At 31.1% G+C, this 24,410-nt stretch overlaps 10 protein-coding genes across 10 annotated transcripts; 7 read left to right on the top strand and 3 right to left on the bottom strand.

Moving 5' to 3' along the window:
• Positions 1 to 60: 60 nt before the first annotated feature.
• On the bottom strand, positions 61 to 3,984 carry RAD50 (MRX complex DNA-binding subunit; the record flags this gene model as incomplete). Its single annotated transcript, XM_004177836.1, has 1 exon — positions 61 to 3,984. The coding sequence occupies one exon, from the start codon at positions 3,982 to 3,984 to the stop codon at positions 61 to 63; it is 3,924 nt and encodes a 1,307-aa protein (XP_004177884.1).
• A 1,061-nt stretch (positions 3,985 to 5,045) lies between these two features.
• NRD1 (Nrd1 complex RNA-binding subunit) lies at positions 5,046 to 6,929 on the top strand (the record flags this gene model as incomplete). The annotated part of the gene is made up of 1 exon (XM_004177835.1): positions 5,046 to 6,929. The coding sequence occupies one exon, from the start codon at positions 5,046 to 5,048 to the stop codon at positions 6,927 to 6,929; it is 1,884 nt and encodes a 627-aa protein (XP_004177883.1).
• Positions 6,930 to 7,459: 530 nt separating this feature from the next.
• Positions 7,460 to 8,269, top strand: MRPL17 (mitochondrial 54S ribosomal protein mL46; the record flags this gene model as incomplete). The annotated part of the gene is made up of 1 exon (XM_004177834.1): positions 7,460 to 8,269. One exon carries the CDS (start codon positions 7,460 to 7,462, stop codon positions 8,267 to 8,269), a length of 810 nt encoding a protein of 269 aa, XP_004177882.1.
• A 157-nt stretch (positions 8,270 to 8,426) lies between these two features.
• On the bottom strand, positions 8,427 to 9,698 carry TEX1 (Tex1p; the record flags this gene model as incomplete). Its single annotated transcript, XM_004177833.1, has 1 exon — positions 8,427 to 9,698. One exon carries the CDS (start codon positions 9,696 to 9,698, stop codon positions 8,427 to 8,429), a length of 1,272 nt encoding a protein of 423 aa, XP_004177881.1.
• Positions 9,699 to 10,070: 372 nt separating this feature from the next.
• RTC4 (Rtc4p) lies at positions 10,071 to 11,339 on the top strand (the record flags this gene model as incomplete). Its single annotated transcript, XM_004177832.1, has 1 exon — positions 10,071 to 11,339. One exon carries the CDS (start codon positions 10,071 to 10,073, stop codon positions 11,337 to 11,339), a length of 1,269 nt encoding a protein of 422 aa, XP_004177880.1.
• Positions 11,340 to 11,674: 335 nt separating this feature from the next.
• GIS2 (mRNA-binding translational activator GIS2) lies at positions 11,675 to 12,196 on the top strand (the record flags this gene model as incomplete). The annotated part of the gene is made up of 1 exon (XM_004177831.1): positions 11,675 to 12,196. One exon carries the CDS (start codon positions 11,675 to 11,677, stop codon positions 12,194 to 12,196), a length of 522 nt encoding a protein of 173 aa, XP_004177879.1.
• A 369-nt stretch (positions 12,197 to 12,565) lies between these two features.
• On the bottom strand, positions 12,566 to 14,944 carry FOL1 (trifunctional dihydropteroate synthetase/dihydrohydroxymethylpterin pyrophosphokinase/dihydroneopterin aldolase FOL1; the record flags this gene model as incomplete). The annotated part of the gene is made up of 1 exon (XM_004177830.1): positions 12,566 to 14,944. The coding sequence occupies one exon, from the start codon at positions 14,942 to 14,944 to the stop codon at positions 12,566 to 12,568; it is 2,379 nt and encodes a 792-aa protein (XP_004177878.1).
• Positions 14,945 to 15,680: 736 nt separating this feature from the next.
• Positions 15,681 to 17,111, top strand: COQ6 (putative N,N-dimethylaniline monooxygenase COQ6; the record flags this gene model as incomplete). The annotated part of the gene is made up of 1 exon (XM_004177829.1): positions 15,681 to 17,111. One exon carries the CDS (start codon positions 15,681 to 15,683, stop codon positions 17,109 to 17,111), a length of 1,431 nt encoding a protein of 476 aa, XP_004177877.1.
• Positions 17,112 to 18,011: 900 nt separating this feature from the next.
• Positions 18,012 to 19,229, top strand: TGL2 (triglyceride lipase; the record flags this gene model as incomplete). Its single annotated transcript, XM_004177828.1, has 1 exon — positions 18,012 to 19,229. The coding sequence occupies one exon, from the start codon at positions 18,012 to 18,014 to the stop codon at positions 19,227 to 19,229; it is 1,218 nt and encodes a 405-aa protein (XP_004177876.1).
• An 811-nt stretch (positions 19,230 to 20,040) lies between these two features.
• On the top strand, positions 20,041 to 23,781 carry SIP3 (Sip3p; the record flags this gene model as incomplete). The annotated part of the gene is made up of 1 exon (XM_004177827.1): positions 20,041 to 23,781. The coding sequence occupies one exon, from the start codon at positions 20,041 to 20,043 to the stop codon at positions 23,779 to 23,781; it is 3,741 nt and encodes a 1,246-aa protein (XP_004177875.1).
• Between the last annotated feature and the right edge of the window lie 629 nt (positions 23,782 to 24,410).

The following is a 24,410-nucleotide window of genomic DNA, read 5'->3' as shown; positions in this document are numbered from 1 at the left end:
AAAACATGACAATTTATATGGTCGCAAAAGTAAAAAATTAATTTACAGAAAATATTATGATTACTCATCAACAACTTTGTTGATATCAACCCATTCGATTAAAGATTTCTGTCTTGCATCTCGCTTGATTTTAAAAAAATGATCAGTAAATTGGGCTGCATCCATGTGCTTCAAAAATTTCTCATCATGGGTGATTACTATTAACGTGTAAAATTTTTTTTGATTTTTTCGTATTTGAATGATGTTATGTAATGATCTTGCTAAACTTTCGATATTTTCCTCATCTAAATTAGTTGTAGGTTCATCCAAAGCGATGACACCACAATTAATACCAAAAGTTTCCGACAATGCGAGTCTTATAATAATTGATGCCAGAACCTTTTGGCCTGCAGAACATCTACCACGCATATCTAACTCGGCATCCTGCTTGTACATAACAACTCTGTAATTATACGACTTACCCTTTTGAGTGCTCTTCACTTCATCAGATCGAATCTTAATAGAGTCAACATCTGTACCACTGTATGTTCTTTTCCATAATTCATCAATTGTTGTATTAATGTCTTCCATTTTCAAACTATGGTATTTCATAATAGCTGTATCTAAAGCTAAAGAATATGTATCAATATCATCATTTACAAATAATTTGGTTTTTAATTGAACCCATTCAGTGTGATATTTATCATTAACATGTTTGTAATCAACTCTTAACTGCTGCGATAAAGTCGTTATTTGATTTTGTAATTGTTTCATTTCTCCAATTTTACCAGCATTTTCAGCACTTAATTGTTCAAATAAAGACCTTAATCTTGCAGATTCCTGTTGATATTTATCTCTTTCAGCCTCTGCATTTTGTAAATTCAATTCGTTTATCTCTCGCCTGATAGTATTGATATCAAACTGTAAATTAAGTAATTCAATATTTTGTTTTAGATTTTTTCTCTCATTATTTGAATCATTTAACGTTTGCTTTTTACGATCCAAATCAGCACTGCGAATATCTATATCTTTAGAGAGGTTTTCTAACTGTGCTTGATACTCTCTTAATTCATCGGTGCAATGTTTCATTTCATCCTTCGACGAGGTGAAAATGGATATTTGTTTAGCTAAATCAGAAAATTTATCAACATAACGAGTTAATGAATTTAATTCATCTTGCATTTGTTTAATCTTATTTTCATTATTGGAAGTTATTGATAAACTTTTTTCCTCAGTAGCTTTTTTTCTTTCTTTTAAATTTTTTAAAGCTGCTTTAGCTTTTTCCATAGATAATTTAATATTTTGCTTATCTTTCTCTTTCTTATTAATATCTTCTAGGATTCTTTCCTTTTGTGAAATATGCTTTTCTATTGAATCAATTTTGTAGGTACGGTCCTTAATTAAGTTTAATAGATTAGAATATTCAGATGTTTTAGTTTCTTTTTCTTCTTGAAGACTGTTAATTTCTTTTCTTGTATTCTTTAGTTGTTCATTTTTCAGTCTTTGATTTTCTTTTAGTTCATCAACTGTTTGTACATTACCGGATGATGTCCCATAAATCATTAATTCATCACTTATTTGACTGACATCATGCTCTGATCGCTTAATTTCATTTTGTAATCTTAATTTGGATTCAATTATTGGACGAATTGTATTTTCCGCATAATCTCTTTCAGATTTTAGATCAGTGAGTGATTTCTCAAAATCATCTAATTTCTTCTTAGCCTCATTTTCTTCTGTTTCTAGCTTAGTTAAAGAAATATTTATATCATTATACTTTGTCTTTGAAATTTTTAAGGATAAAATATCTTTTTCAAGCGATCTCAGTATCTCTAAATATTCTTTTTCATTCTCAACGGTTTCCTTTAAAGATATCTCAAACTTAGCATCTGTTTTGAGGATTAGTTCATCTAGAATTTTACTTCTAAATGTAGCATCTTCAAACTTCCTGGAACAAAGATAACAGCAATCATCATTTTGTGCAACTTCTAAGGCCTTTTTATTAAATGCGAGTGTTGTTTGATGCATTTTCAGATTCTCTAATGAAGTTCGATATGAAATCTCAGCTTCCTCTAGTAGTTCATCATAATCCTCAATAGTGCAGTCTTCAGGTAATGTTTCTTCTAATTGTTTTGTAATCTCTGATATAGATTTTTCATAATTTTCATATTCCTGTCTAGCATTTCTCAAATTTAGGGAGGCTTCTGTAACTGCTTTCGTTAGCTTATTTGAATCTCTGGTTGTTAGGCCAATATTTTTTTGTAGATTGATGTAAAATTTTTTGAAGTTTAAATCAGGTTCATTTTCCAAGTCAATATCCCAAGACTTTACTTTGAGGTCCGAGGAGAGTTTTTCATTTAAATAATTCAAATTTTTGTTCTTTTCGTTCAAGATAGATTTATAAAAGGATAACTTGGCAAATAAGTCTGCTTTTTGATTAGTTTTTAAAATTTGATCCTGAATCTTTTCCAAATCATTTTCAATATCAATTAAGCTCATATTTTTATCTTTGATTTGACGAGTTAAATCAACTATTACGTTTGTATTTTCCCAATCTTTAAGTTTATCTTGAAACTTTTGCAAATCTTTTTTTTCCCTCTCATATTCTACTTCAGTTATGTTAATATTTTCCAAATTATTATTTAAGTTTTGAAGTATATCTTCCAATTTTAAAATATCATTATTACCATATTCTAGTTTATGAGATTCAACCATAGTTTCTTTTGCAATATCTGTTAATAATTTGTTATATCTTTCTGCCTCTATATGGCCAGTAGTTGTGATATTGTTGAGATTTTCCATTAGTTTATTTTTGTATTCTAGCAAGGTATTCAAAAATATATCATAATTGGCATTATCATTGGAATCAGCTAAACCGTAGTTATCAAAGATAATTTTTTTCAATGATTCAATTTGTATTATATTTTGCTCATGAGCACCTTCCTGTGCTTTTAACTCCCCTTGTCTTCTAATTAATTGATTACATTTTGTTTGTATTTCATTGGACTGGGTTTTCAAGCTATTAATATGGTTAACAATTTCATCGATTTGCCTTTCATTTTGTAATAATGTTTCTGAAAAATTATCCAACATATTTTGTAGTTCTTCTTTTGGAAGGTGAATAATCTCTAAAGAAGATTTTAACCTACCAATCTGTTCAGATGTTGATTCTTCCATTCTCTTTAAGCTTTCTAGTTTGGAAAGGACTTTTTGAAAATCCTGATTTGATTTAAACAGAATGTCAGACTCTTCAGTGACCTTCTTTATTTTCACTTCAATGTCTTTAACTTGATCTTGATATTCTTGATTTTTTTCTTGTAGACGTGAAATATTTAATTTGATTGCATTGGCTCTATCTTTATCAACTTTTAAATGTTCTACAGATTGTTTTAATAATTTAATGTCAACATTCATATCTTTCTTAATAGCTTTTAAAGAATCTAACGCCTTCGTAAATTTCATTGCTTGGAATATCTCATCAAACTTCTTTTTCAAGTTTGCTGGTTCACTTAGGGGCCATAAGCTATCTTCCTGATGGCAAAATATCACATAATCAAGAATAGCCTTCGGGACCCCCATATATTGTGGAACCTGGGCATCTAAGTCGGTGGATCTCGTATTTAGCGTAGTTCTGTCGCCAGCTTTATTGATAGCTACTAATTGACCCTCCAAAGTCTTAAATGTTTGTGTACTTCTCTTAACCAATAATTGCATATTTCTTGTAACAATCATATTCAAACCGTTTGCACTAACGAAAGCTAGTTTTACCTGAGCTCTTATATCTTTTTCTCCAATGATCTTTGGATCATGGACAAAAGCCCCACCTTTACTGTTTGGTGGAAAATCACCAGTCGTTGCATACTTTAAACATTCTATTACAGTAGTTTTCCCAGTACCATTAGATCCCACTATTAGTGTTAAGGGACTTCCAAATTCAATAGTCTCACGTTCATTAGAATCAAAAGATCTTACACCCTGTATCGATAACTTGTAAATCGCACTCATATTTATCTGAGAAGCTAAATTTAGGAAAAATTGATGATCTTTAACAATGCCATTCAGGTCTATTACAGAATTGTGAATCTTCCAATAATTCTCGAATTTCAAATATGAAATCTAAACTTATTATTGGAGAAGTTTGTACAAAAAATATGTTCGAATCTTATATAATTAATTCTTTTAACCTTTTAAATCGATGAGCTTTTCCATTACCCGGTCCTCCAAAAATTCTTCATTAATTTCAATTAATATTTGGAAAGGTATAAAAGGGACTCGTATTTTTCGGGATATTTATTTTTTGTTTCGTTGTAAACTTCACTTTAAAAGAAAACAAAATAATAATACAATACGATTCCAGACAAGACAGATTACAGTGTTTATAAAAACCTAACAGTATATTATTATAGGCGAAGTTTTAACGTATTACCAACCTGTTTTATCTAGTACTTATTTAAATTATAGTTATTTATTTTTGTGAAGAATAACGGACTGTCCTTACGTTTGTATTTTATTTCCTGTAACTATATTAGTAAGTAAAAAATAAAAGTTACTGTTCAAATATATCGTAAAGTTACCGGACGTATTTTCTCAGTAACGGAACATAAAAAGAACAACACAGGTTATCATTTTAGTATCAAATTTTATTCCCTATTATTTTTTAACCGTTTTCATTGTATTTGAATTCATTCTTAACACAGATAATTGTATCGCTTTGTTGTAGTTTTTAAGTGTATTGAGTATTATTACTGTTATTTTTCGAATCTTTGTAGCGTAAAAATTTCATAAGACAAGAGGTACGTTTGAAAAGATAATAGTAATCAGCTATCTTTATTTTATTAAATTACAAGCTATATTTTACCATTGGAAATATCCTTAACTTATATCCATTTTCTTTTTGTTTTTTTTTTCCTTCTGGTCATTGTTATTAACTTTGCTAACGCATTCTAAACCGAAATTTTAAAAGGCAGCATAATCAAAATATTACATTTTTTTAATCACTTTTATTTTAAAATTTCAAATATTACATTTTAGAATTTACAATCATACGAAATATTAATCGTCACAATATGAGTTCTGAAACACAGCAAACTTTTGTAGATACCTTGGAATCATTTAAAGATTTAAGGACCGGTATTTCTGGTTCACGTATTAAAAGATTAACTTCATATGCACTTGAACATGTTAAAGAAGAAGAAACTTTAATTCCATTAATAATAAATTATTCCAAAACTTGTCCTCAAACCCATAAATTAGGTTCTTTGTATATAATTGATTCTATCGGTAGAGCTTATTTGGAAGAAGCAAGAGCTAGAGATGACTATATTAAAGTTAATGCCAGGAAGGGGTCTTGTGCACATGGTTTGTATACTTTAGGTGAGTCTATGCAAGAATTATTATCTGATGCCTTGTCAGATACTACTGCTGAACACAAAGAAAAGATTAGAAGTTTGGTAGATATATGGGATAGAGCTGGCTTATTCCAAAAAGGTGTTTTGAACGCAGTTCGAGCAAAATTCTTTTCTATGGATGACATGAAGGCTACTCCTAATCCGTCGTCCTCTAGTAATAATTCCAATAACGATAATGAAACCCAAATAAATAAAGACACTTTGCCAGAAAGTTCACAAGAAAGAGCTAAATATATTATAAATAACTTGAAGCCTTCTGATCATTTCCCACGTATTGATGTTCCATCTACTATATTTTCTCATGATGAACAAGAACAATCTCAAGCTTTAAAAGAATTACTTAATCAAATGCATTATCAATTGGGTGATTTGTCAACCAAATCTGGTTTGAATGATGATGCTCGTAGCAAATCTCAAATTCAAAAGAGAAACATTGCCTCTCCACCTCGTGACCGTGATACGGAACGTTCTGCTCGTCATATCACTACTGAATATGGTAGTAGACGTGATCGTGAACGGGAAAGATTCACATCTAGAAGAAATAGATCTAGGTCACCTCCTCAACATGGTAGAAGACGTAATAGTCATCATGATCGCCAACAACATTCTGGATTCCATAATCAACACCAAGGTAATCAATATGGAGGATATAACGATCAAATTCCTACACCTCAACCACAACAGCAACAACAGCAACGTAATAATTTTCCAAATATTAACAACCACCATTTCTATCCGAATGAAATGAATGTCCCATCAAACTCACATTACAGACAAAAACCAATTTCTTTTGATCCTACTCTGCCGCCAGATCATATTAAAGTATTAAGTCGTACATTATTTTTAGGTGGTGTCCCAATGAACATGAAAGAATGGGATATTGCAAATATCTTAAAGCCATATGCTGAAGTTCAAAGTTTGATCTTAAATAACGTTAGAAAACATGCATTTGTGAAAGTGTATTCCAGACGTGAAGCTGAAAATGTATTGATGAATTTTAATAAAGATGGTTCCCAGCCATTAAGAACTCGTTGGGGTGTCGGTTTTGGACCAAGAGATTGTTGTGACTATCAACATGGTTATAGTATCATTCCAATGTCAAGATTAACTGATGTTGATAGAAAGTGGTCTGTGGGTGCACAATGGGGTGGTACTAGTGGGCAACCACTTCAGCCAGGTATGGTTTTCGAAGAACCAGATATCATTGTCGGTGAAGGTGTTTCTTCAAAGGCTATTTCACAGAAAATGCCAACTGATTCAGGTAGAAACGGTCCAAAATCTGGCAAAGGTTCTCAAAATGAGCCAATGATGTCAGGTTATAACGGAGAAGATATGTATGGTCATCCACAACAACAAGTGCAACCTCAACAGTATGAATATGGTAACCAACAAATGGGTTATAATCAACCACCTCTACCGCAATCTAACAACCAACAATATCCACAATATCCACCGCAACAGATACCTCCTCAAAATAATTTTGATCCCACTGCTCATTTGAATTCTTTGATGAATATGCTAAATCAACAACAGCCCCAATAATTGCAAGAATTTGAGTATTATCAGCATGCATAAACTAGCATTTTCACATCTAAAGTATTTATAAATTTGGTTGTAATAGTTCTTCTACTTGCACAGCATTATATTGTTTTTCTAATTCTATAATTTGATATTATTTCTTTTTTTTCTATACATTAACGATCCATTATATTGTAATATTGATTTCCTTTTCTTCGTTTAAAATGATACAGTTTCAAATGGATTTTTTCTAACTTATTTTATATAGACTATGAAATGTATACTTTAATAATATATTCTATCGTTGTAACTCTTTTTAATTTCGTTTTTTTTTTTTAATTATACTTTTTACTTTTAAATGTGACATTTTTATCATATCCTAATATTTCCGATTTTATCCGTTTTTTTCCGACTAAAAATTAAGGCTGATTTGAAGATGTTAACTAGATTTAAAAAAATAACCATGAAATAAAAACTTGAGCTAAATATTGTACATTACGGCGTTGTTACAAAGCATAAAAGCCATTAAATAGACCTTAAGCTCGTATAACAGAATGATAAGATCAGGAATACGAACTATGGCTTCTGTAGCCTCTAAAGAAAACACGAAAGTTATCAATTCTGGGCTAATACTTTCAAGAATTCCTATTGTAACTCCAGATTTAACGGAATTCGAAAAAAAATATTATAATTATCAGTCTGAACTAGAAAAAAGGTTGATGTGGACATTCCCATATTATTTTTACTTCAGAAAAGGTACATTGGCTGAAAGAAGGTTTTTAAAAGCTCAAAAGTATCCAGTAAGCAAACAGCCAGGTGTTTGGTATCCCAAAGGTATCCCTGATATCAGACAAAATAGAGAAAGAAGAAGTAAGCAAGATGTTATTTTACCTAAGGAACAAGAAGATATAAATGAATCATTAGAAAAAATTTCCAGACCGGTCGTTCCAAATCCAAGAACTACTAAAGCAGATGAAACTGGGGATTTAACAAGTTTAGAAAGAAAATTAAGTCGTACGTTATACTTGCTTTTAAAAAATAAGACAGGTGAATGGGAATTCCCAACTTTCCAACTGAAAGAAGATGATGCACTTCTACATTTAAATGCAGAGACCGGTTTAAGAACTTTAGGTGGTAAAAATATTAACACTTGGACTGTTTCAAAAACACCTGTAGCTGCATATGAAAATAATAATGGTAGTGATATTACGTTTTTCATTAAATCTCATATTCTTGGTGGTAAGTTTGACTTACAAGAAAATGATACATATTCTAATTTTGCATGGTTAACTAAAGATGAAGTTAAAAATCATATTAAAACTGACTATTTTAACAAAGTTGATTGCTTACTATCAAAAGTATAATCAAATACTACGGACAATCTAAATGTTATTGTCAAAAAATAGTAGCGTTAACGTAATTTTCATTCATCCTTGTATATATTTTCAGATTATCCATTTAATATATAAATAACTATATGTAATTTTAATTATTAATAGTGTAAAAGTGAATTAACTGAGTTCAGTATCTTGGTCTATTGCTGTATCTAGAATAACGATTATTATTGGCATTTCTTCTTCTATATGAACTACGGTCTTTATCTGAATCCTTAGATATTCTATTACCATAAGATCTTTGATCTCTGGAATCTTTTGGATGGCTTGGTAATTGATTCTTAGCATCACCTGTAAGTTTCTTAAAAGCTAATGTAGAAGTGTATATCTTTAATGTGTCATTTTTTCCAGATGTTATAAATTTTAACATGTGTGGATAAAACTTTAATATAACATCTGATTCTATAGATGCTAAATCAATCTCATCCAAGCTCTTACCAGTATTTAATTCATAAAATAATATTTTATTATGTTCTGTAACGATACCAATAATTTTGCCCAATGAATCAATATCTAATGATATAATTCCATCGCCTAGATCATTAATGTGAAATTTACACGTTAAACTCTCCAAATCCCATACTACACATGATCCATCTTCACTGCCTGATACCAAATATCGACCAAGAGGATCGATAGATAAAGTAGAAATAGACGAACAATGAGCCATCATTTTAGAAACTAAAGAGAATTCTTTGGAAACTGGGTCTAATTTTAAAATTAATAACAAACCACATTTAGAACCTATGAATAAATATTTTCCAGAATTATTCCATATTATTGATCGTAGTGATTTAATATTAGCAAATTCAGAAACATTAATTCCAGATATTAATTTAAAATCTTGATCTACTTCAAATAAATTTAATTGACCTGACTTTGTGGCTGCAATTAGCCATTTTCCAGTAGGATCAAACATACAATTATTTATTTTCACTCTATTATGCAAATTCATTGTTTTCAATTTATTTATAGAATTGTTTGAATAATCTACTGACCATATAATAAGTTCCGATGTATTACCTGCTGTGATGAATTGATTCAATTCATTGGGATTCCATGATATAGATGTAATTAATTTATCACTACCAACAATATCTGAGACGTATATCTTATTTTTCAAATTAAATTTTTCATCAAGGGACCAAGCGGTTACAGAACCATCCATTCTACTATAAGCCAAATTTCTACCTGAAGGATGAAATCTCAGTGAAACAGTTTCTGCTCCAGGAATTGGACCTGAAAATCTAGACCTGGATCTGGATAATATTTGAGTTAATCTTTCATCTGCTATATCTTCTTGGTTTCTTGAGTTTTTGAAAGAGTCAATAGCTTCTTTACACGCTTGCGTAAGTAAATCTTCACTTGTTAGAATTGATTTCTGTAAAAGATCAGTCATTTTTTTAGGTAAGCTATAACGTAGTATATATGTTAATAACAATTAAAGTTTCAAAAATAAACTTTTGGATGAATCTTTCTTCTTAATTTATCATTAAGCATTCTTTAAATATAATATAATTTCTTCATTCGCGATTTAAAAGATTGAAATTTTCAATCTCATCATTATATGTTAAATGACATCAAAGATAAAATAAATATATATATATATATATAACAAAACAAAAAAATCTACGTTAAATAACACTAAAACATTACTTGAACGATCATTAATATTAATTTTGTATTATACTGTGAATTTTGCATTTGAACTTTTAATAAAATAAAAAAAAAAAAAAAAAATAGAACTAAAAGAAAAAAATTATTAAATATAATGTATATGGCGAGGAAATCAAAAATATATCAAACATTTTATAACAATACAGATATTAATGCTAAAATAATGAAACGTACATATTCACGTAGTAGGAGTGATGAACCTTTAAGTGATAATACTTTTTCTGGTAATGATGATGATGATAATAATAACGATATAATGGTTAATAGATGGACTTCTAATCGTTTTAATGATAACACTATTAAGAATAATGCCAATAGAATTAGTATACCTAGCTCACAATTAGATGCTGGTGCCAGCATCGAGTTAAGCGATTTGGATAGTTCTGTGATGCAAGAATTGGAAGAAAGAGGAATTATAGAGTCTATCCCATCTTCACCACGAAAAAGACACAAAACAACTAAGAATCGTTCCAAAAATAATAATGAAGTTGTATTGACTCAAAATATAAATGATGAAAAAATATGTGAATTAAAAAGAGAAAAATCCACCACAAAAGAACTTACAGAAACTATATCTACTTGGATATCATTAAATGCCAAGATTAATCAATGTGAAGATGAAGAACAAGAGGCAAAAGAAAAAGAAAGGGAGCTGGCATCTTCTCCAGGTAGATCATCATTACGATTTGAACAAGCTGCTGAGGAAGCTGTTGAAGAAGCAGCTAGGGAAACCTATGTCCAGAAGTTACTCATACGTAAAAGAAACGGTGCCTTATATCAGCTACCGCCAGTTCTTTTCCTTGATGATTTAATTGAAAAAGTAGAACCATATATATATGTGGCAAAAGAAATTATAGATAGGAAGCGTGGTAGTAAATATTATGGTGATGCTATCAATGTATTTAAAAATTCTAAACGTGTCTCTTTAACTCATGAAGAATTTACCAGCATTGATATGACCAAATTCCAAGCTGGTTTTTATGGTGTCAAGAGACAATTGAGGGTAGGCGATTTAATAGCAGAAGAACTACGTCAAGACCTGCTTCGGTGTGGCTCACCGGTAGTGAAATGGTGGGGGGTGGTTGACTATTCTCGTTACGTGTTGGCCCCAGAGGTATTAATTCATTTGTGTCTTGAAGAAGTATTTCTGAATAAGAAAAATATACACTATGCCAAGAATAAAAAAAAGGACGAGATGGATCTTCTCGATGATGCATATACATTGTTTGAAGATACTATCGAATTTGGTTCTATAGTGGCAGACACAGACCCTTTAGAACGATGGGAGGAACAATCTGAGATAGACGAATTGAAGCGTCTAAAACTTGATCATGAAAAGTACGGTAGTCGATGTTGGCGTTGACAGGCATAACCAATTGTAACATCTATATATTATACCAATATAAATATTCATAAACAATGGATTTAACAGTAATGACAGTATTGTGCAATTAATTTAATAATTAGAGACCTTTATTCGTGTGGAGTGACCCCACACGAATAAGCCGGGTAATTCCGGCATTTTTTTTTCCAATTGGCGCTCGTTTCAATTAAGCAATTAATTACTTTGCAAAATTGATAGTAATGGCTTTAATTAAGAAATTTAATGAATTAAGAAGAAGCCCTAATGAGTTTCAAGATCGATTTATATACTTATACAAAAAGGTAGTAAGGTAAAGATCTCCGAAGAAAGAAACAATGAACTCTCAAAAAGCTTGTTACGTGTGTGGGAAGATAGGTCATCTAGCTGACGACTGTGAAAGTGAGAAATTATGTTATAACTGTAACCAACCAGGTCATTTACAATCCGAATGTACCATGGAAAGAACTGCTGAATTTAAACAGTGTTACGCTTGTGGTGAAACTGGTCATGTCCGTTCTGAATGTACTGCTCAACGTTGTTACTCGTGTGGGGAAACTGGCCATATGTCCCGTGACTGTCCTTCTGGTAACTCCAACGGTAGACGTGGTGGTAGATTCCACAATAACCGTGGGGGTGCTGGTGGTTCCCGTGTCTCCTGCTACAAATGTGGTGGACCAAACCATATGGCCCGTGACTGTTTGCAAAGCGAATCCAAATGTTACTCTTGTGGTAAGTTTGGCCACTTGGCTCGTGACTGTCCTGCAAGCGGTATGTCTGGTGGTGCTTCTAACGACAGAGTGTGTTACGCTTGTGGTGAGTCTGGTCATATCTCTAGAGACTGTCCAAGTAAGGACTAGTGGGGTGTTGCTGTAACTATCTATATAACGTCGGTGTATGCCGTGTAGGCCCCTTGTCCTGCACCATGTAGACCCTTCTATATCTAATTAACTAACTACCTAACTATTCAAATATCTAATGTATTTTAACTTGTTTAAGATATCCCGGCTAAATAAACTTTTCTAACCTGTTTAATAACCAACCCTTTGAGCTGTTTCCCAAAAAGGGTACCTACTCTAATGAATACATCTATTAACTATATATGCCTTTGTATATCAATAAATATGTATATATTAATATATATATATATATATAGGTAAATACAAATATCTATTTAGCTAACCTTGCCTGTTTCCAGAAATCTTTCAAGGTTATTTCAAGAATTTTTTTCAAAACTCTTTATATAGAGCATCGGCCATTTTAATACCCTGTGAGTTATCGCGAACATTATGAATCCGTACTATATCTGCGCCAAATCCTATACAGGCAGAAACAACAGTCCCAGTTGCAAAATCTCTCTTCTTGGCATCATCTTCTTGAATAATGTGACCGATAAATTTCTTACGAGAGGGACCTAAAAGAATGGGAAGATTGCGGAAATTGATGAATTCTTGTAAGTTCCCTCTAGAGTAATGTTTGAGAGCATGAGTTTGTCTGATTAGTTGAACGTTGACTTGGCCATTCTTAGCAAAGCCTAGACCTGGGTCAAGAATTATTTGCCAACGTCTTAACTTATGAACTCCGATGGCTTCATGGTAAAATTTTGACATTTCATAGCCTATGGTTTTAATGAAGTCATGGCTGGAAGATTTCTTATCAAATAAATATTCCTTCATTGTATTATCTTTTACTTTTGATGATGAGGATGATAATGATGACGTATTAGAGTAATTAGACATTTTATTCATCGTATTGATATCGCCACGGATATGAGATAGAATATAAGCAATGTTTGCATATTTACTTACTACACTAAACATATCTGGATCAAAAGTACCTCCAGAAATATCATTGATGATATCCACACCTGCTTCAATAGCTTTTTTTGCCACAATCGATCTATAAGTATCAATTGAGAGAATGATTTTATCTTGAGGTAGCGTGGTATCTTGTCTAATTCTATGAATCAATTCAATGGTACGATCAATTTCTTCTTCTATGGGGGCTTGAATGCTATTAGGTCTAGTAGAGCATCCACCAATATCAATAATTATATTATCATGTAATGTAAGTGAATCTTGAACAAATTCATGCACTTTCAGCAGCTGTTTATTGATATTTTTATAATTGTTAGTTTTCCCATCAGAAAAGGAATCCGGAGTCGTGTTTAAGATACCCATTAAATATGTTGGTGATACAGTCTTTCTACATGCATCTCGACTAATCTTATTCATGAATCTTAAAAATCTTGGTTTGCCACTAGCGAGAGTTGGTAACGGTATCAATTTCCATAAAAGATCCATTTCGTTTTTCTTGGAATATATCAAATTCAAATAAGATAGTATTGGTTGTTGTGTTATTGGATGTTTTAATGTTGGAGGTATTAATTCTACCAATGGTTCTAATACAAAAGTTCTTTCGAGCATTCTTGGATGTGGGATAATTAATTCCGACTCATTCATAATAACTGGTTGATTATTATTATCAAAATATAATATAATATCCAAGTCGATAGAGCGTGGACCATTATCAAATTCTTTAACACGTTTCAGTTGATTGTATTCGATATCTTTACAAACTTTCAAAAGTTCTGATGGAGGTAATCTTGTATTAATCTTTACTACACCATTCATAAAGGGGTCTTGGTCTACGAAATATTTTGGTTCACTTTCAAAAATTGATGAAACATCAAGGATTTTGATATCTGGATTTTTATCTAAAAGATCTAGCGCTTGTTTAACATAATCAAATCTATCATCTATATTAGAACCAAAGGCAAGAAAGGCTAAATTTAAACTAGAGGTAGGAGAAGATTGAGTAACTATGTTTGAATTAATAAACCTCTTGCAACTTACACCAACACCATCAGTAGCAGTAATAGCATTCAATTTAATTACTTTAATATCAATGGGTAAAGTAACCTCAGTGTTTAAACTAGAATAATATTCATTTGATATCACAGTGGACATAACTTCATTTACCAAAGCTTCCACAGTTAAAAATGTAGAATTTTCTACACATTCTACACAATCATTAATAATTTCATTAATTGGCGGAAATGAGCGTTCATCAACATTCTTGGGCCATGGTAAAGTGATCTTTAAATCAATATATTGTTTCTGCAATCTTTCAAAATCAAAAATACCAATTAAAGTCAATAATTTAATATTACTCAATTCAATAAAATCATATTGAGTGGTCAAATTGGTATCAATTGAACAAGTGACGTCATTGCATCTAATATGCAAATTTTGACTATTAACATTCAATTTCAAATTTTGAATAGTTGGATACTTGTTAATGACATATTGAGAAATTTGTCTTGCTAAATTACCAATATTCAACCAGTTAGTTTTCTCAGCATTGGTAAATTTGGTAATATCATTAGAAATGGTAGCATAATTCAATGAATAATCTAAATCATCATTTATTGATGCACGAGAGAAATCAGTCTTCATCTCTAAAGACACTTGACAATCCTGTGGACTATTATTGCCCCATGCATCAGGACCAACAATCGATTGAATGCGTAACTTATCGATATGCACTCGGTCTACATTTGGAATACCAGAATTCAATCGCGACATCATAGAGATGGCTCTAGTCATGTTATTCTTATAAAGAACTCTAGATGAAGGAATACTGTATCTTGATAGTGCAGAAGTTACGAACCTAAGCAGCGACATCTGGCGTAGAGATAACAACCCATACGCTTAAATAGCGTTGCTTGTGTAGATACGTCGATCTGAAGTGAAGAAGGTAAGGTAAAAGATAAGAAATGTGATCACAGCTTAAACTGAACTTGACTCTACCTACTACTCTAGTTTTTTGGAAAGCAAAATGACTCGATGAGATGAGCTTCTGGATTGACAAATGTGGGCCTATCTAAAAGTTTCAACGACTGGAGCTTGTTACTGTTTCGGGCATGGAATTTCACGTTATCTCGCTATTAGATTTTTCCACAATCTGGAAACAGATCTAATTTTTCTTTAGTTAGAAATAAAAAAAATTAAAAAGATAAAGTAAAATATGGAAAAAAAGATAAAGAGAGGGCAAAGTATAAAAGAATTAAATGAATACTAATAAACTACTTTCGTTAATTTGAAATCTATATATTTTTTGTATGTTTTTAGCTTTGTGTTTCCACGTGATATATTTTACTATATTAAGCTTGTTTTTCCGAGAGAGAATGTGTATTGCGAACAATTTCGGATATGGAGAATGTGATTAAAGCCTTGAAAAATATATTTATATATAATATATATATTTATAGGTAAAAATAAAAGATTAAAATTGGAATTGAAAATTAGAATTGAATACTGTTCCATATATGCTTAAACAGCAATGTTGAAATCATATAATACAGCGTTCAAGCTGGTCAGGCATATGGCCACATCAGCCTCGAAGTCACCTAAATTGACAGATGTTTTTATTGTTGGAGGTGGTCCAGCTGGTCTGGGTTTAGCTACAGGGATAAAAACTTCATCAAAATTAAAGCATTTGAATACTGTCTTGGTTGATGGTGGGGATATAAAAGGGAAAGTTGCCCCATTCTATGATAACCCACCTGATTTTTATACCAATCGTGTTGTTTCTGTGACACATCCAACAAGAGAATTCATCGAAGATAAATTAGGGGCTACACTAAGAAAGGACCGTATTATGAGTTATGATGGGATATGTGTTACTGATGGTGTTTCTAAGGGACTAATTGATATGGAAAGGCCAGGAATGGCCTGGATGGTGGAAATTTTAAACGTTCAATCGTCTCTTTTAAATCGAATCAATCAATTGAAACCTTCAGGGTTCAATTTATTGGATAAAACCAAAGTCGTGGATATTAAATATTCTGATCCCGAAGATGCCAGTTCTTGGATTCTTGTGAGTTTGGATAATGGTGAAACTTACAAGACTAGATTGTTAATTGGTGCAGATGGGTTTAATTCAAGAGTGAAAACATTCTCCGGTATACTTTCACAAGGTTGGTTTTATAATAAATCTGCTGTGGTGGCTACAATGAAATTAGATATGGAACCTTTGAAAATTAGAGGTTGGCAAAGATTCCTGCCAACAGGTCCTATTGCTCATTTACCTTTGCCAGGTGATAATGCTACCCTTGTTTGGTCCACTACTAATGAATTAGCTAAATTATTAACATCGATCCCAGTGGAACAATTTACTGAGTTAGTTAATGCTGCATTTGTATTAGAAGATGTAGATATGAAATATTATTACAATCAATTGATGAATGGTAAAATGACTACTACAGAATTGAAAGAAGATGTTCAATTTAGAACTAATCAAATATTAGCTTCATTGTCTGATGAATCAATGGCCGATGATATTTATCCACCACCAATTACGGATGTTTTAGATCATACAAGAGCTAAATTCCCATTGAAGTTATTCCATGCAGATACTTATTGTCAAGAACGTATTGCTCTATTGGGGGATGCGGCTCATGCTACTCATCCTTTAGCAGGTCAAGGTTTGAATATGGGTCTTTGTGATACTGATGCCCTGGTAAGAGCATTAGAATCTGCCACCGATAGAGGTTTGGACGTGGGTTCATTATTTGCCTTAGAGCCTTTCTGGTCGGAAAGATATCCAATTAATTGTAAGTTATTAAGCTTGGCTGATAATTGTCATAAAATTTATTCAAATACATTCCCTCCAATTGTTGGTATGAGAACTTTAGGTGCTAATATTATTAATCAAATAGGTCCTATTAAGGATTATATTTCCGGCACGTTAAGTTATTCAGGTAAATATTAATAAACAACTCATCCAATCCTATATGCGTTTACGATTTCTTTCCTATCTATATTACCTATATATATAAATTTTTTTTCTCCATGATTCTCTTCTCTTCTTTATATGTATATACTTCAGTTTACGAAATTTCTATTTTTTAATAACAAAAGAAGAATTAATACTGAGAAATAAAATTAATCGTTTGCTTTTACTTTTTTTTTTTTTTTTCTAAAATAGTTCGTTTAAAGATAGAAAGAATGTGTTAGAGTCAGATTCAAGAATTTTATGATAGATATGTATTAAGGATATATTACTTTTGATACGAGTAGTTCAGTAATTACATTTAATGCTACTTTTTGTAAAAAATTGTAGATTAATTGATCAAAGCTTATTATTCCAAAGAAAATATCAGTTCTCTGATAGTTGGTGTTGGATATGTTTAAATATTATATTATAAGACTATAAAACTGAAAACGTTTTTACAATATAGAAACACAACACTATATTATTAATAAAATTTCAATACCTTTGTCTTTTTTATATGAGAAAGTAAAATTGCCTATAGGGTAGAGATACCATTTCAAAATATCAGATAGTTTGAGCAAACTCTTTTAAAATGTTCGAGTAAAAATCCATTAATATTAGTGGAATTTGCTTAAATAATATCAAAAATCATTTCTTACTTGTAATACTTTTCGTTGGCGATTAAAAAAAAATTTTTTTACCATGCTTTAATAATATTTTAATGCTGTAATTTTTTACGCTTTTTATATTTGTTAAATCTATAATTTCGAAACCCTTTTAACTCTAATAAGATCAAATAAAAATCTTAAAAAATATTATAAAAAATGTCATATAAAGCATTTTAATAAACGATTAAATCATATGAACCCATATAAAATAGTCTAAAAAAGGTATAAGATGTGGTTTCCAAATTTTCATATATTCAAGTCAAAAGCGAATAATGATGACGAATCAAAAGAATCTCTTAATGATATATCAGAAAGGTGTTTACATGATGTTAAAAGTTATAACCTTGAGAGTAATGCTTCTTTAAATTCTAATCTTGATGTCGAAAAATCATCTGAAACCCCAATAGAATATACATTTGAAAACTTCTCTACTTTAAAGGATTATACACCACCAAAATATCCAATAGTTTTCTGTCATGGATTATCAGGGTTTGATAAATTAATCCTGATACCTTCAATAGCCCAACTAACAAGAATAGTTAATTATAGTATCCAAAGTAATATGTCAGATCATTTTATGGAGAATGATGATCTCCAAGAAGATAGTATTTATGAGAAAGGGTTTTTAGAAATAGAATATTGGATTGGAATCAAAACATTTTTGAAAAAAAATGGTTGTACAGTTTTAACAGCAAAAGTTCCACCTTTTGGAAGTATTGAAGAAAGAGGCTCAACTTTAAGTAAATATATTGATCATGAAGTAGAAAAATTAAAGAAAAGAAAAGCAAAACAAAGCATACATATGGAAAATCAAAAAGACCTTACTAATGAAAATTCAAAAATTAAAGTGAATTTAATTGCTCATTCAATGGGTGGTATTGATTCAAGGTATATGATATCCAATATTCCAAGTAAGAAGTTTCAGGTAGCTTCATTGACAACTATTGCTACACCTCATCATGGTTCAGAAATGGCTGACTACGTAGTTCAATTATTCCATGATCTTCATAACGCTACTCCGTTTACAAAAAATAATACAGACATCTTACCACTATGTTTTTATCAATTGACTACATATTATATGAAATATTTTAATAATATCACACCAAATGATCCTAATGTTGCATATTATTCATATGGTTGCTATTTCAAGCCTGCATGGTACAACGTATTTTACCCCTCTTGGAAGATCATTAATGAATTATCTAACGGACAATTAAATGACGGGATGGTCACAGTTAATAGTAGCAAGTGGGGACGATATGAAGGCACTTTGAAAGATATGGATCATTTGGATGTGATTAACTGGCAAAATAACGTTCCACAAGATATTAGGGTCACTCTCCAAAAAAATTCACCAGAGTCTAATGTTGTACAAAATCAAAAGATTGATACTTTACAATTCTATTTGAAAGTGACATCTGACCTAGCACAGCGAGGGTTCTAGCCTCATTTATTCAAACCAAGCCCCTGTTTAAAAAAAATACTATACACCAGATGCATTCCATGTGACCCACCCCTTGCTCCATTCCATATGTTTAATTACCATCAACAACGTATGTTTACAATATCTTTATTCTATTTACAGCAATTCATAAACAGGGGTCAGGGTTCGTCTAACATTGGTGAAACTTTTTTTGTCCGAATAAAATTAAAATTGTGTCAAGAACTGTTGTAAAGGAACCACTTCTATCATGTGAAAGCTTGCTGAGCAAATATACTCTTCCTTTTTGGGAGGCCGAGATGGTGCTTAACCTAAAATGATTCATTTTAATCATTTATTTACTGTTGTGGTCTTGTTTATTTACGAGGAAGTGTGCTGCAAGTTATTCTCATTATAGTTCGGATACGCATACAGAGATTCTGTCTTTGATTACAGATATTAGAGTAGAGCTTTTATAAACAGGCTTTCTATCACTAAGTAATTGTCAAGGCCAAGATTTAATTTACTTGCTATAGTTCTTTTTTTTGTTCAGGTTTTTTTTCAAATTTCAATTTTCACAAATATTTACATTTCTCGAAATAGGGCTTAACTAATCTCTAAATCGTGAAAAAGCGAAGGCCTGTTCTGTTTATTAAGGAGAAGAAAGGAGGCAATCGGACACAAGCTAAATATAAGCCAACACTTGATATTTACACATACCAATAGTTTATATAACGTACGTTAGTACTGGAATTGCTATATTTAATAGATAATACAGGTGGTGGTTTACAAGATAAACGGCACAAAATATTGTATGTAATCGAGAAACAAAACAATGTCACAACGACAATCGGCAGGGTTAAAAGATATAAAACAACTGAAGCTTATCTCCGTGGCGTTTAAGGAAGCATCTCTAGATTCACCATCTTTTAGAGCTTCAGTAAATTATTTTCAAACTAAAGTAGAAGCATTTGAGAGCTGGATCGAACGAACAGTGAATTTTGTTGATAATCAGTTTGCTGATTCATATGATGAGTTTAGACGCACAAAGGAAGCCCTTATAAATCAGCTGCTTCCTTCTCCTGTTATGCTGAGCAACGGCTTTGTTAGTAACCAAGGGTTCACTCCTTTATTGGTGGATAATTTCAATAAGGATTACCGTCAATTTGTTGAGAAATTATTATGCATGCTACTGGGGGATGGATCTAGCTACTCGGCATCATTATTGGAATTAATGACAGGAGCTATTGAACCATATAAACAAAAGAGAATGAATTTTGACTATTATCAGACCAAATATGATACTCTAGTAGGTAGGTTCCATTCAGTAGTTCCAACTTCAAATATCACTATTGATCCAAAGAGCCTTTATGAAGATGCTACACAATTATTTGAAGTCAGGAAAAGTTATTTGCAAGCTTCATTGGATTTGGTAGCGGCTATGTCGGTGATGGAATTAAGTATGGATAAGTTTTTAATTGAAATTATTGGAGTATTGAAATCTAAAAACAAGTTTGATGTTGCTGAAAATGGCACCATTATTGATTTAACTCCACAGATAGATTCATATCTTGTAGATCATCAAAAATGGGTCAAAAAAGCTATTGAAAGCGCTAGAACTTTAGAATCGGATATGGAACGTGCAAAGGCTCGTATTATTGAGTATAGTGTTAAAAAGATGGCACCAAGTAATGATATTAAAGATTATAATACAAAAGAAATTGATCCAAAAAAATTAATTAAAAGGGTACCCAAGCAATATGCCCATCCACCAGAAAAGGCAGGATGGTTATATATGAAGACTAATGTGGGGAGACCTAGTAGAGAAATTTGGGTGAGAAGATGGTGTTTTGTTCAAAACTCTGTGTTTGGGATGTTTCTGTTATCACCTTCAAAGACATATGTCGAAGAAACTGGCAAATTTGGAGTATCTTTGATATCTGTTAGATATTTACAGTTTGATGATCGTTGTTTTACATTTGAAGTCAAAATTGAAGCTTCAAAGGCAACTAATGATTCAAGGAATAATAAAACTGAAGATATTTCTATTATATTACAAGCTGAAGATTTGCATGAATTGACATCTTGGTTATCAATATTTAGTCATTCAAAGGCTTACCTTTCTACATTGAATAAAAATAGTTTTGAATTTAAGACGTCCTCAAGAGTCTTTGCGCCTGAATTTTCTGAATTCGCCTCTAGTACAATTACTTCTGTTGATCAAATTTTAAGTGTACCAGATTCTGAAACTAAACAGTTATTAAGTTATTTGAAAAGTGGGTTATTAGAGAAAGATGATATCGACATAGACGATGAGAAAATTACTAAATTGCATATGGCAGTCACGCCATTAACCACAAAGATGACTCAACCTGCAGTATTGTCACATTTGTATGTTAAAAATACTTGGTTGCCAAGTGCAGTAGTTGCGAATATTTGGGGTACTACCAATTGGAACGATTATTCTTTAATTGAAGATTATCAAAAGACTCCAGATAATGTTCTTTCTAAAGAAATTACTACTTATAAAAACCCAACTGCATTACATTATCCATCATATTATTCTCCGAATTTGAAATTGGAAGATATTCAGTTTAAAAGTATATTTTTTTCTATTGATCAAGTTCTATTAACATTGCCTAATGAATTATTATTGTTAAAATTTACAGGGTTTTGGAGACCAAATAGAAAACAAGAATTTTCTGCCACATATTATGTAACGAATGAACATATTTTTGGTTATTTAAATTTTATGGGTTTTGTATCGTTAACTAAAATGAAACTAAGTGATATTGTTTCAATAGAAATTGATAAAACTTCTCAGAATACTTTGAAAATTTATGATGTTACTGGTTCACATTTAAGTATTGATGTTTATTTCTCAGATATAAGAGTCACTGCTGCAAGTTTGCAATTTTTATTAGAAAATAAAGCTGCTAAGGAACCTAAAAAGGAGGAAGATTTATTGGAAAAATTAAAACAAATTGAAATTCAATTTAAAGAGAAGACTAAGAAAGAAATTTTAAAACGCAATCAAACACTAGTAACAGCTAACACAAATGAAATTATTGAAGCAGAAAATCTTCCATTATCGCACAATACTTTTTGGAGAATTAGTGATAATGGTGCCAAATTATTGGCAAGACGAAAAAGATTTCAAATGAAATATTCTGTCACATATACAGCTGATTATGATATTGCGAGTAAGGCATTAACTCATGTATTGTTTGGTGATCAATCTGATGCTTTCCCATTCTGTTTCCTATTGGCTCAAAAAGATAGTAAGTATAATATGAATTGGTATTGGAAGGAAGAAAAATCAGAAGATGGTGCGATTCAAATGGTTAGACGAGTTCATTTTCAAATTAATCTAATTGATAATTTCTTAGAAAATAATAAAAGAGGCCGTACTACCGAATCAAGTGAAGCTGTTGTAATTCAAAGAATGACCAAAGTTGTCGAAAATAGATACTACGAAATTGATCAAGATCCCTCTTTAATTAAATTTCCATTCTGTAGGCCATTACAAGTTAAAGTTAAATACATAATAACAGAGCCTTACGATCCAGAGCATGAAGTGGCAAGCAAGTTACGTATGGCCACCAACAGATCACAGTTGCATATCCTCTATAGATTCCAATATGTTCATTTTAAATCAGGTAAACCTGTCAAGTTTGTTACACCATGGGAAAAATTCATGAAAAATTTAGTTCTTAAATATTCAGTTAATGAATTTATACTTTTCAAAAAAGTCATCAAATATTATTTGGAGAGAATTGGTAAGCATGGTAAAATTTTAAAAGCTATAAAGATGTGCGGTATGTTGGGTGTTTCAAATAACTCTATATTGGAAGGAAGTAAAGAAGAATCAGAAGAAAATTCTAAAGATAAAGATGATGGTAAGAATAGAAGTAAAAATAGGAGCAAGAAATATGACATTCAATATTCGATTTATACTTTTATGATAATAATGATGGAATTGACCCTTTATAGGTTTGTTAACTTAATTTTAATCCTTGTAAGATTGATGGTAAACTTTTTTTCATTACTTGGTAAAGGCATTGCCAATATCAATATAACTTTAGTTGTAGGTCTATTAGTATCTATCCTGGTTAATATGTTTTTGTCTGGTAAAAGTAGTGTTTCATATTGGTCAGTAAAAAGAGCTGAAAAGATATTCGAAGATCATTTGTCGGGGAAAGATATGCACATCATGCAACGTGCCATTTCAATAGATGAAATCGATTTATTAACTAAAGAAGTGGCATTAGAAGATAATAATTTAGCATTTGAAAAATTCAAGCAAAGAGATTCGGATAAGGATTATCAATATAGAGACACAAGACAAGAGTTAGCAATTAGAAGAAACGAATTATTAGTAGAGTTGAAAATTTTACAGAATATGGAAAGGGAATTGGTACATGGGGATTATAGGAAATTTTTGTTGCAAGAAATTGATAAATGTAATGTTATAAGTCAGGAGATGACAGGCTTATGGTTGAATGACACTAAGTTACAGAAATATTGTATTAATTGTAATGATGAGTTAGACCGTTTGAGCTCCTTATTACTGTGATATATGCATCTTCCGAGTAATTTGGTGTATTTATTTAATATACTTTATACAATATAGGTCTACATTTTTATAGCATTTGACATTAAATTTAGTTTATAATATTGGACTGATTTAGTTAATTCTCTCTTACCACATGTTCATTTATTAGTTCAAATAACATTTGTAGGCATACCCTAATATATTAACCATTTTAACTATGACGTCCCGGGTAAATTTTGTTAAGAAAAAGTATAAAAAGGCGAAGTTTAAAAAAATACAGAAAATTTATTCATTGTAATATATTCAAATACATAGAACAAAAACAGTACAATTTTTGTAGTTAATATTGTGAATAGAAAAAGTTATAATTCCTTAAAAATTATTTCAAGTGTAAGAATACACTGTTTTTTATTTACAGAACTATTCTTTAACAAAAATTTCTCTAAAGTTGAAATGTTTATTTGGCCGGAGTCACTAAAATAATAAATATCTAGATGTTTATGATGATAACTTTCTCAGCTCACTCAGATCACAAATGATCGATAAATTTTCCTATCCAACAATTAGATTACTGATTTTCATCTATATTTATTTTTTAGTAAATCTGCAAACAATTGTTTTCTTGTCCTTATTCTGTATTGAATTCTTGA

This window comes from Henningerozyma blattae, chromosome 1, assembly GCF_000315915.1.
Source record: "Henningerozyma blattae CBS 6284 chromosome 1, complete genome".
NCBI lineage: Eukaryota > Fungi > Ascomycota > Saccharomycetes > Saccharomycetales > Saccharomycetaceae > Henningerozyma > Henningerozyma blattae.
Note: the sequence above shows the minus strand (reverse complement) of the source record. Positions and strands in the feature narration are given on the sequence as shown.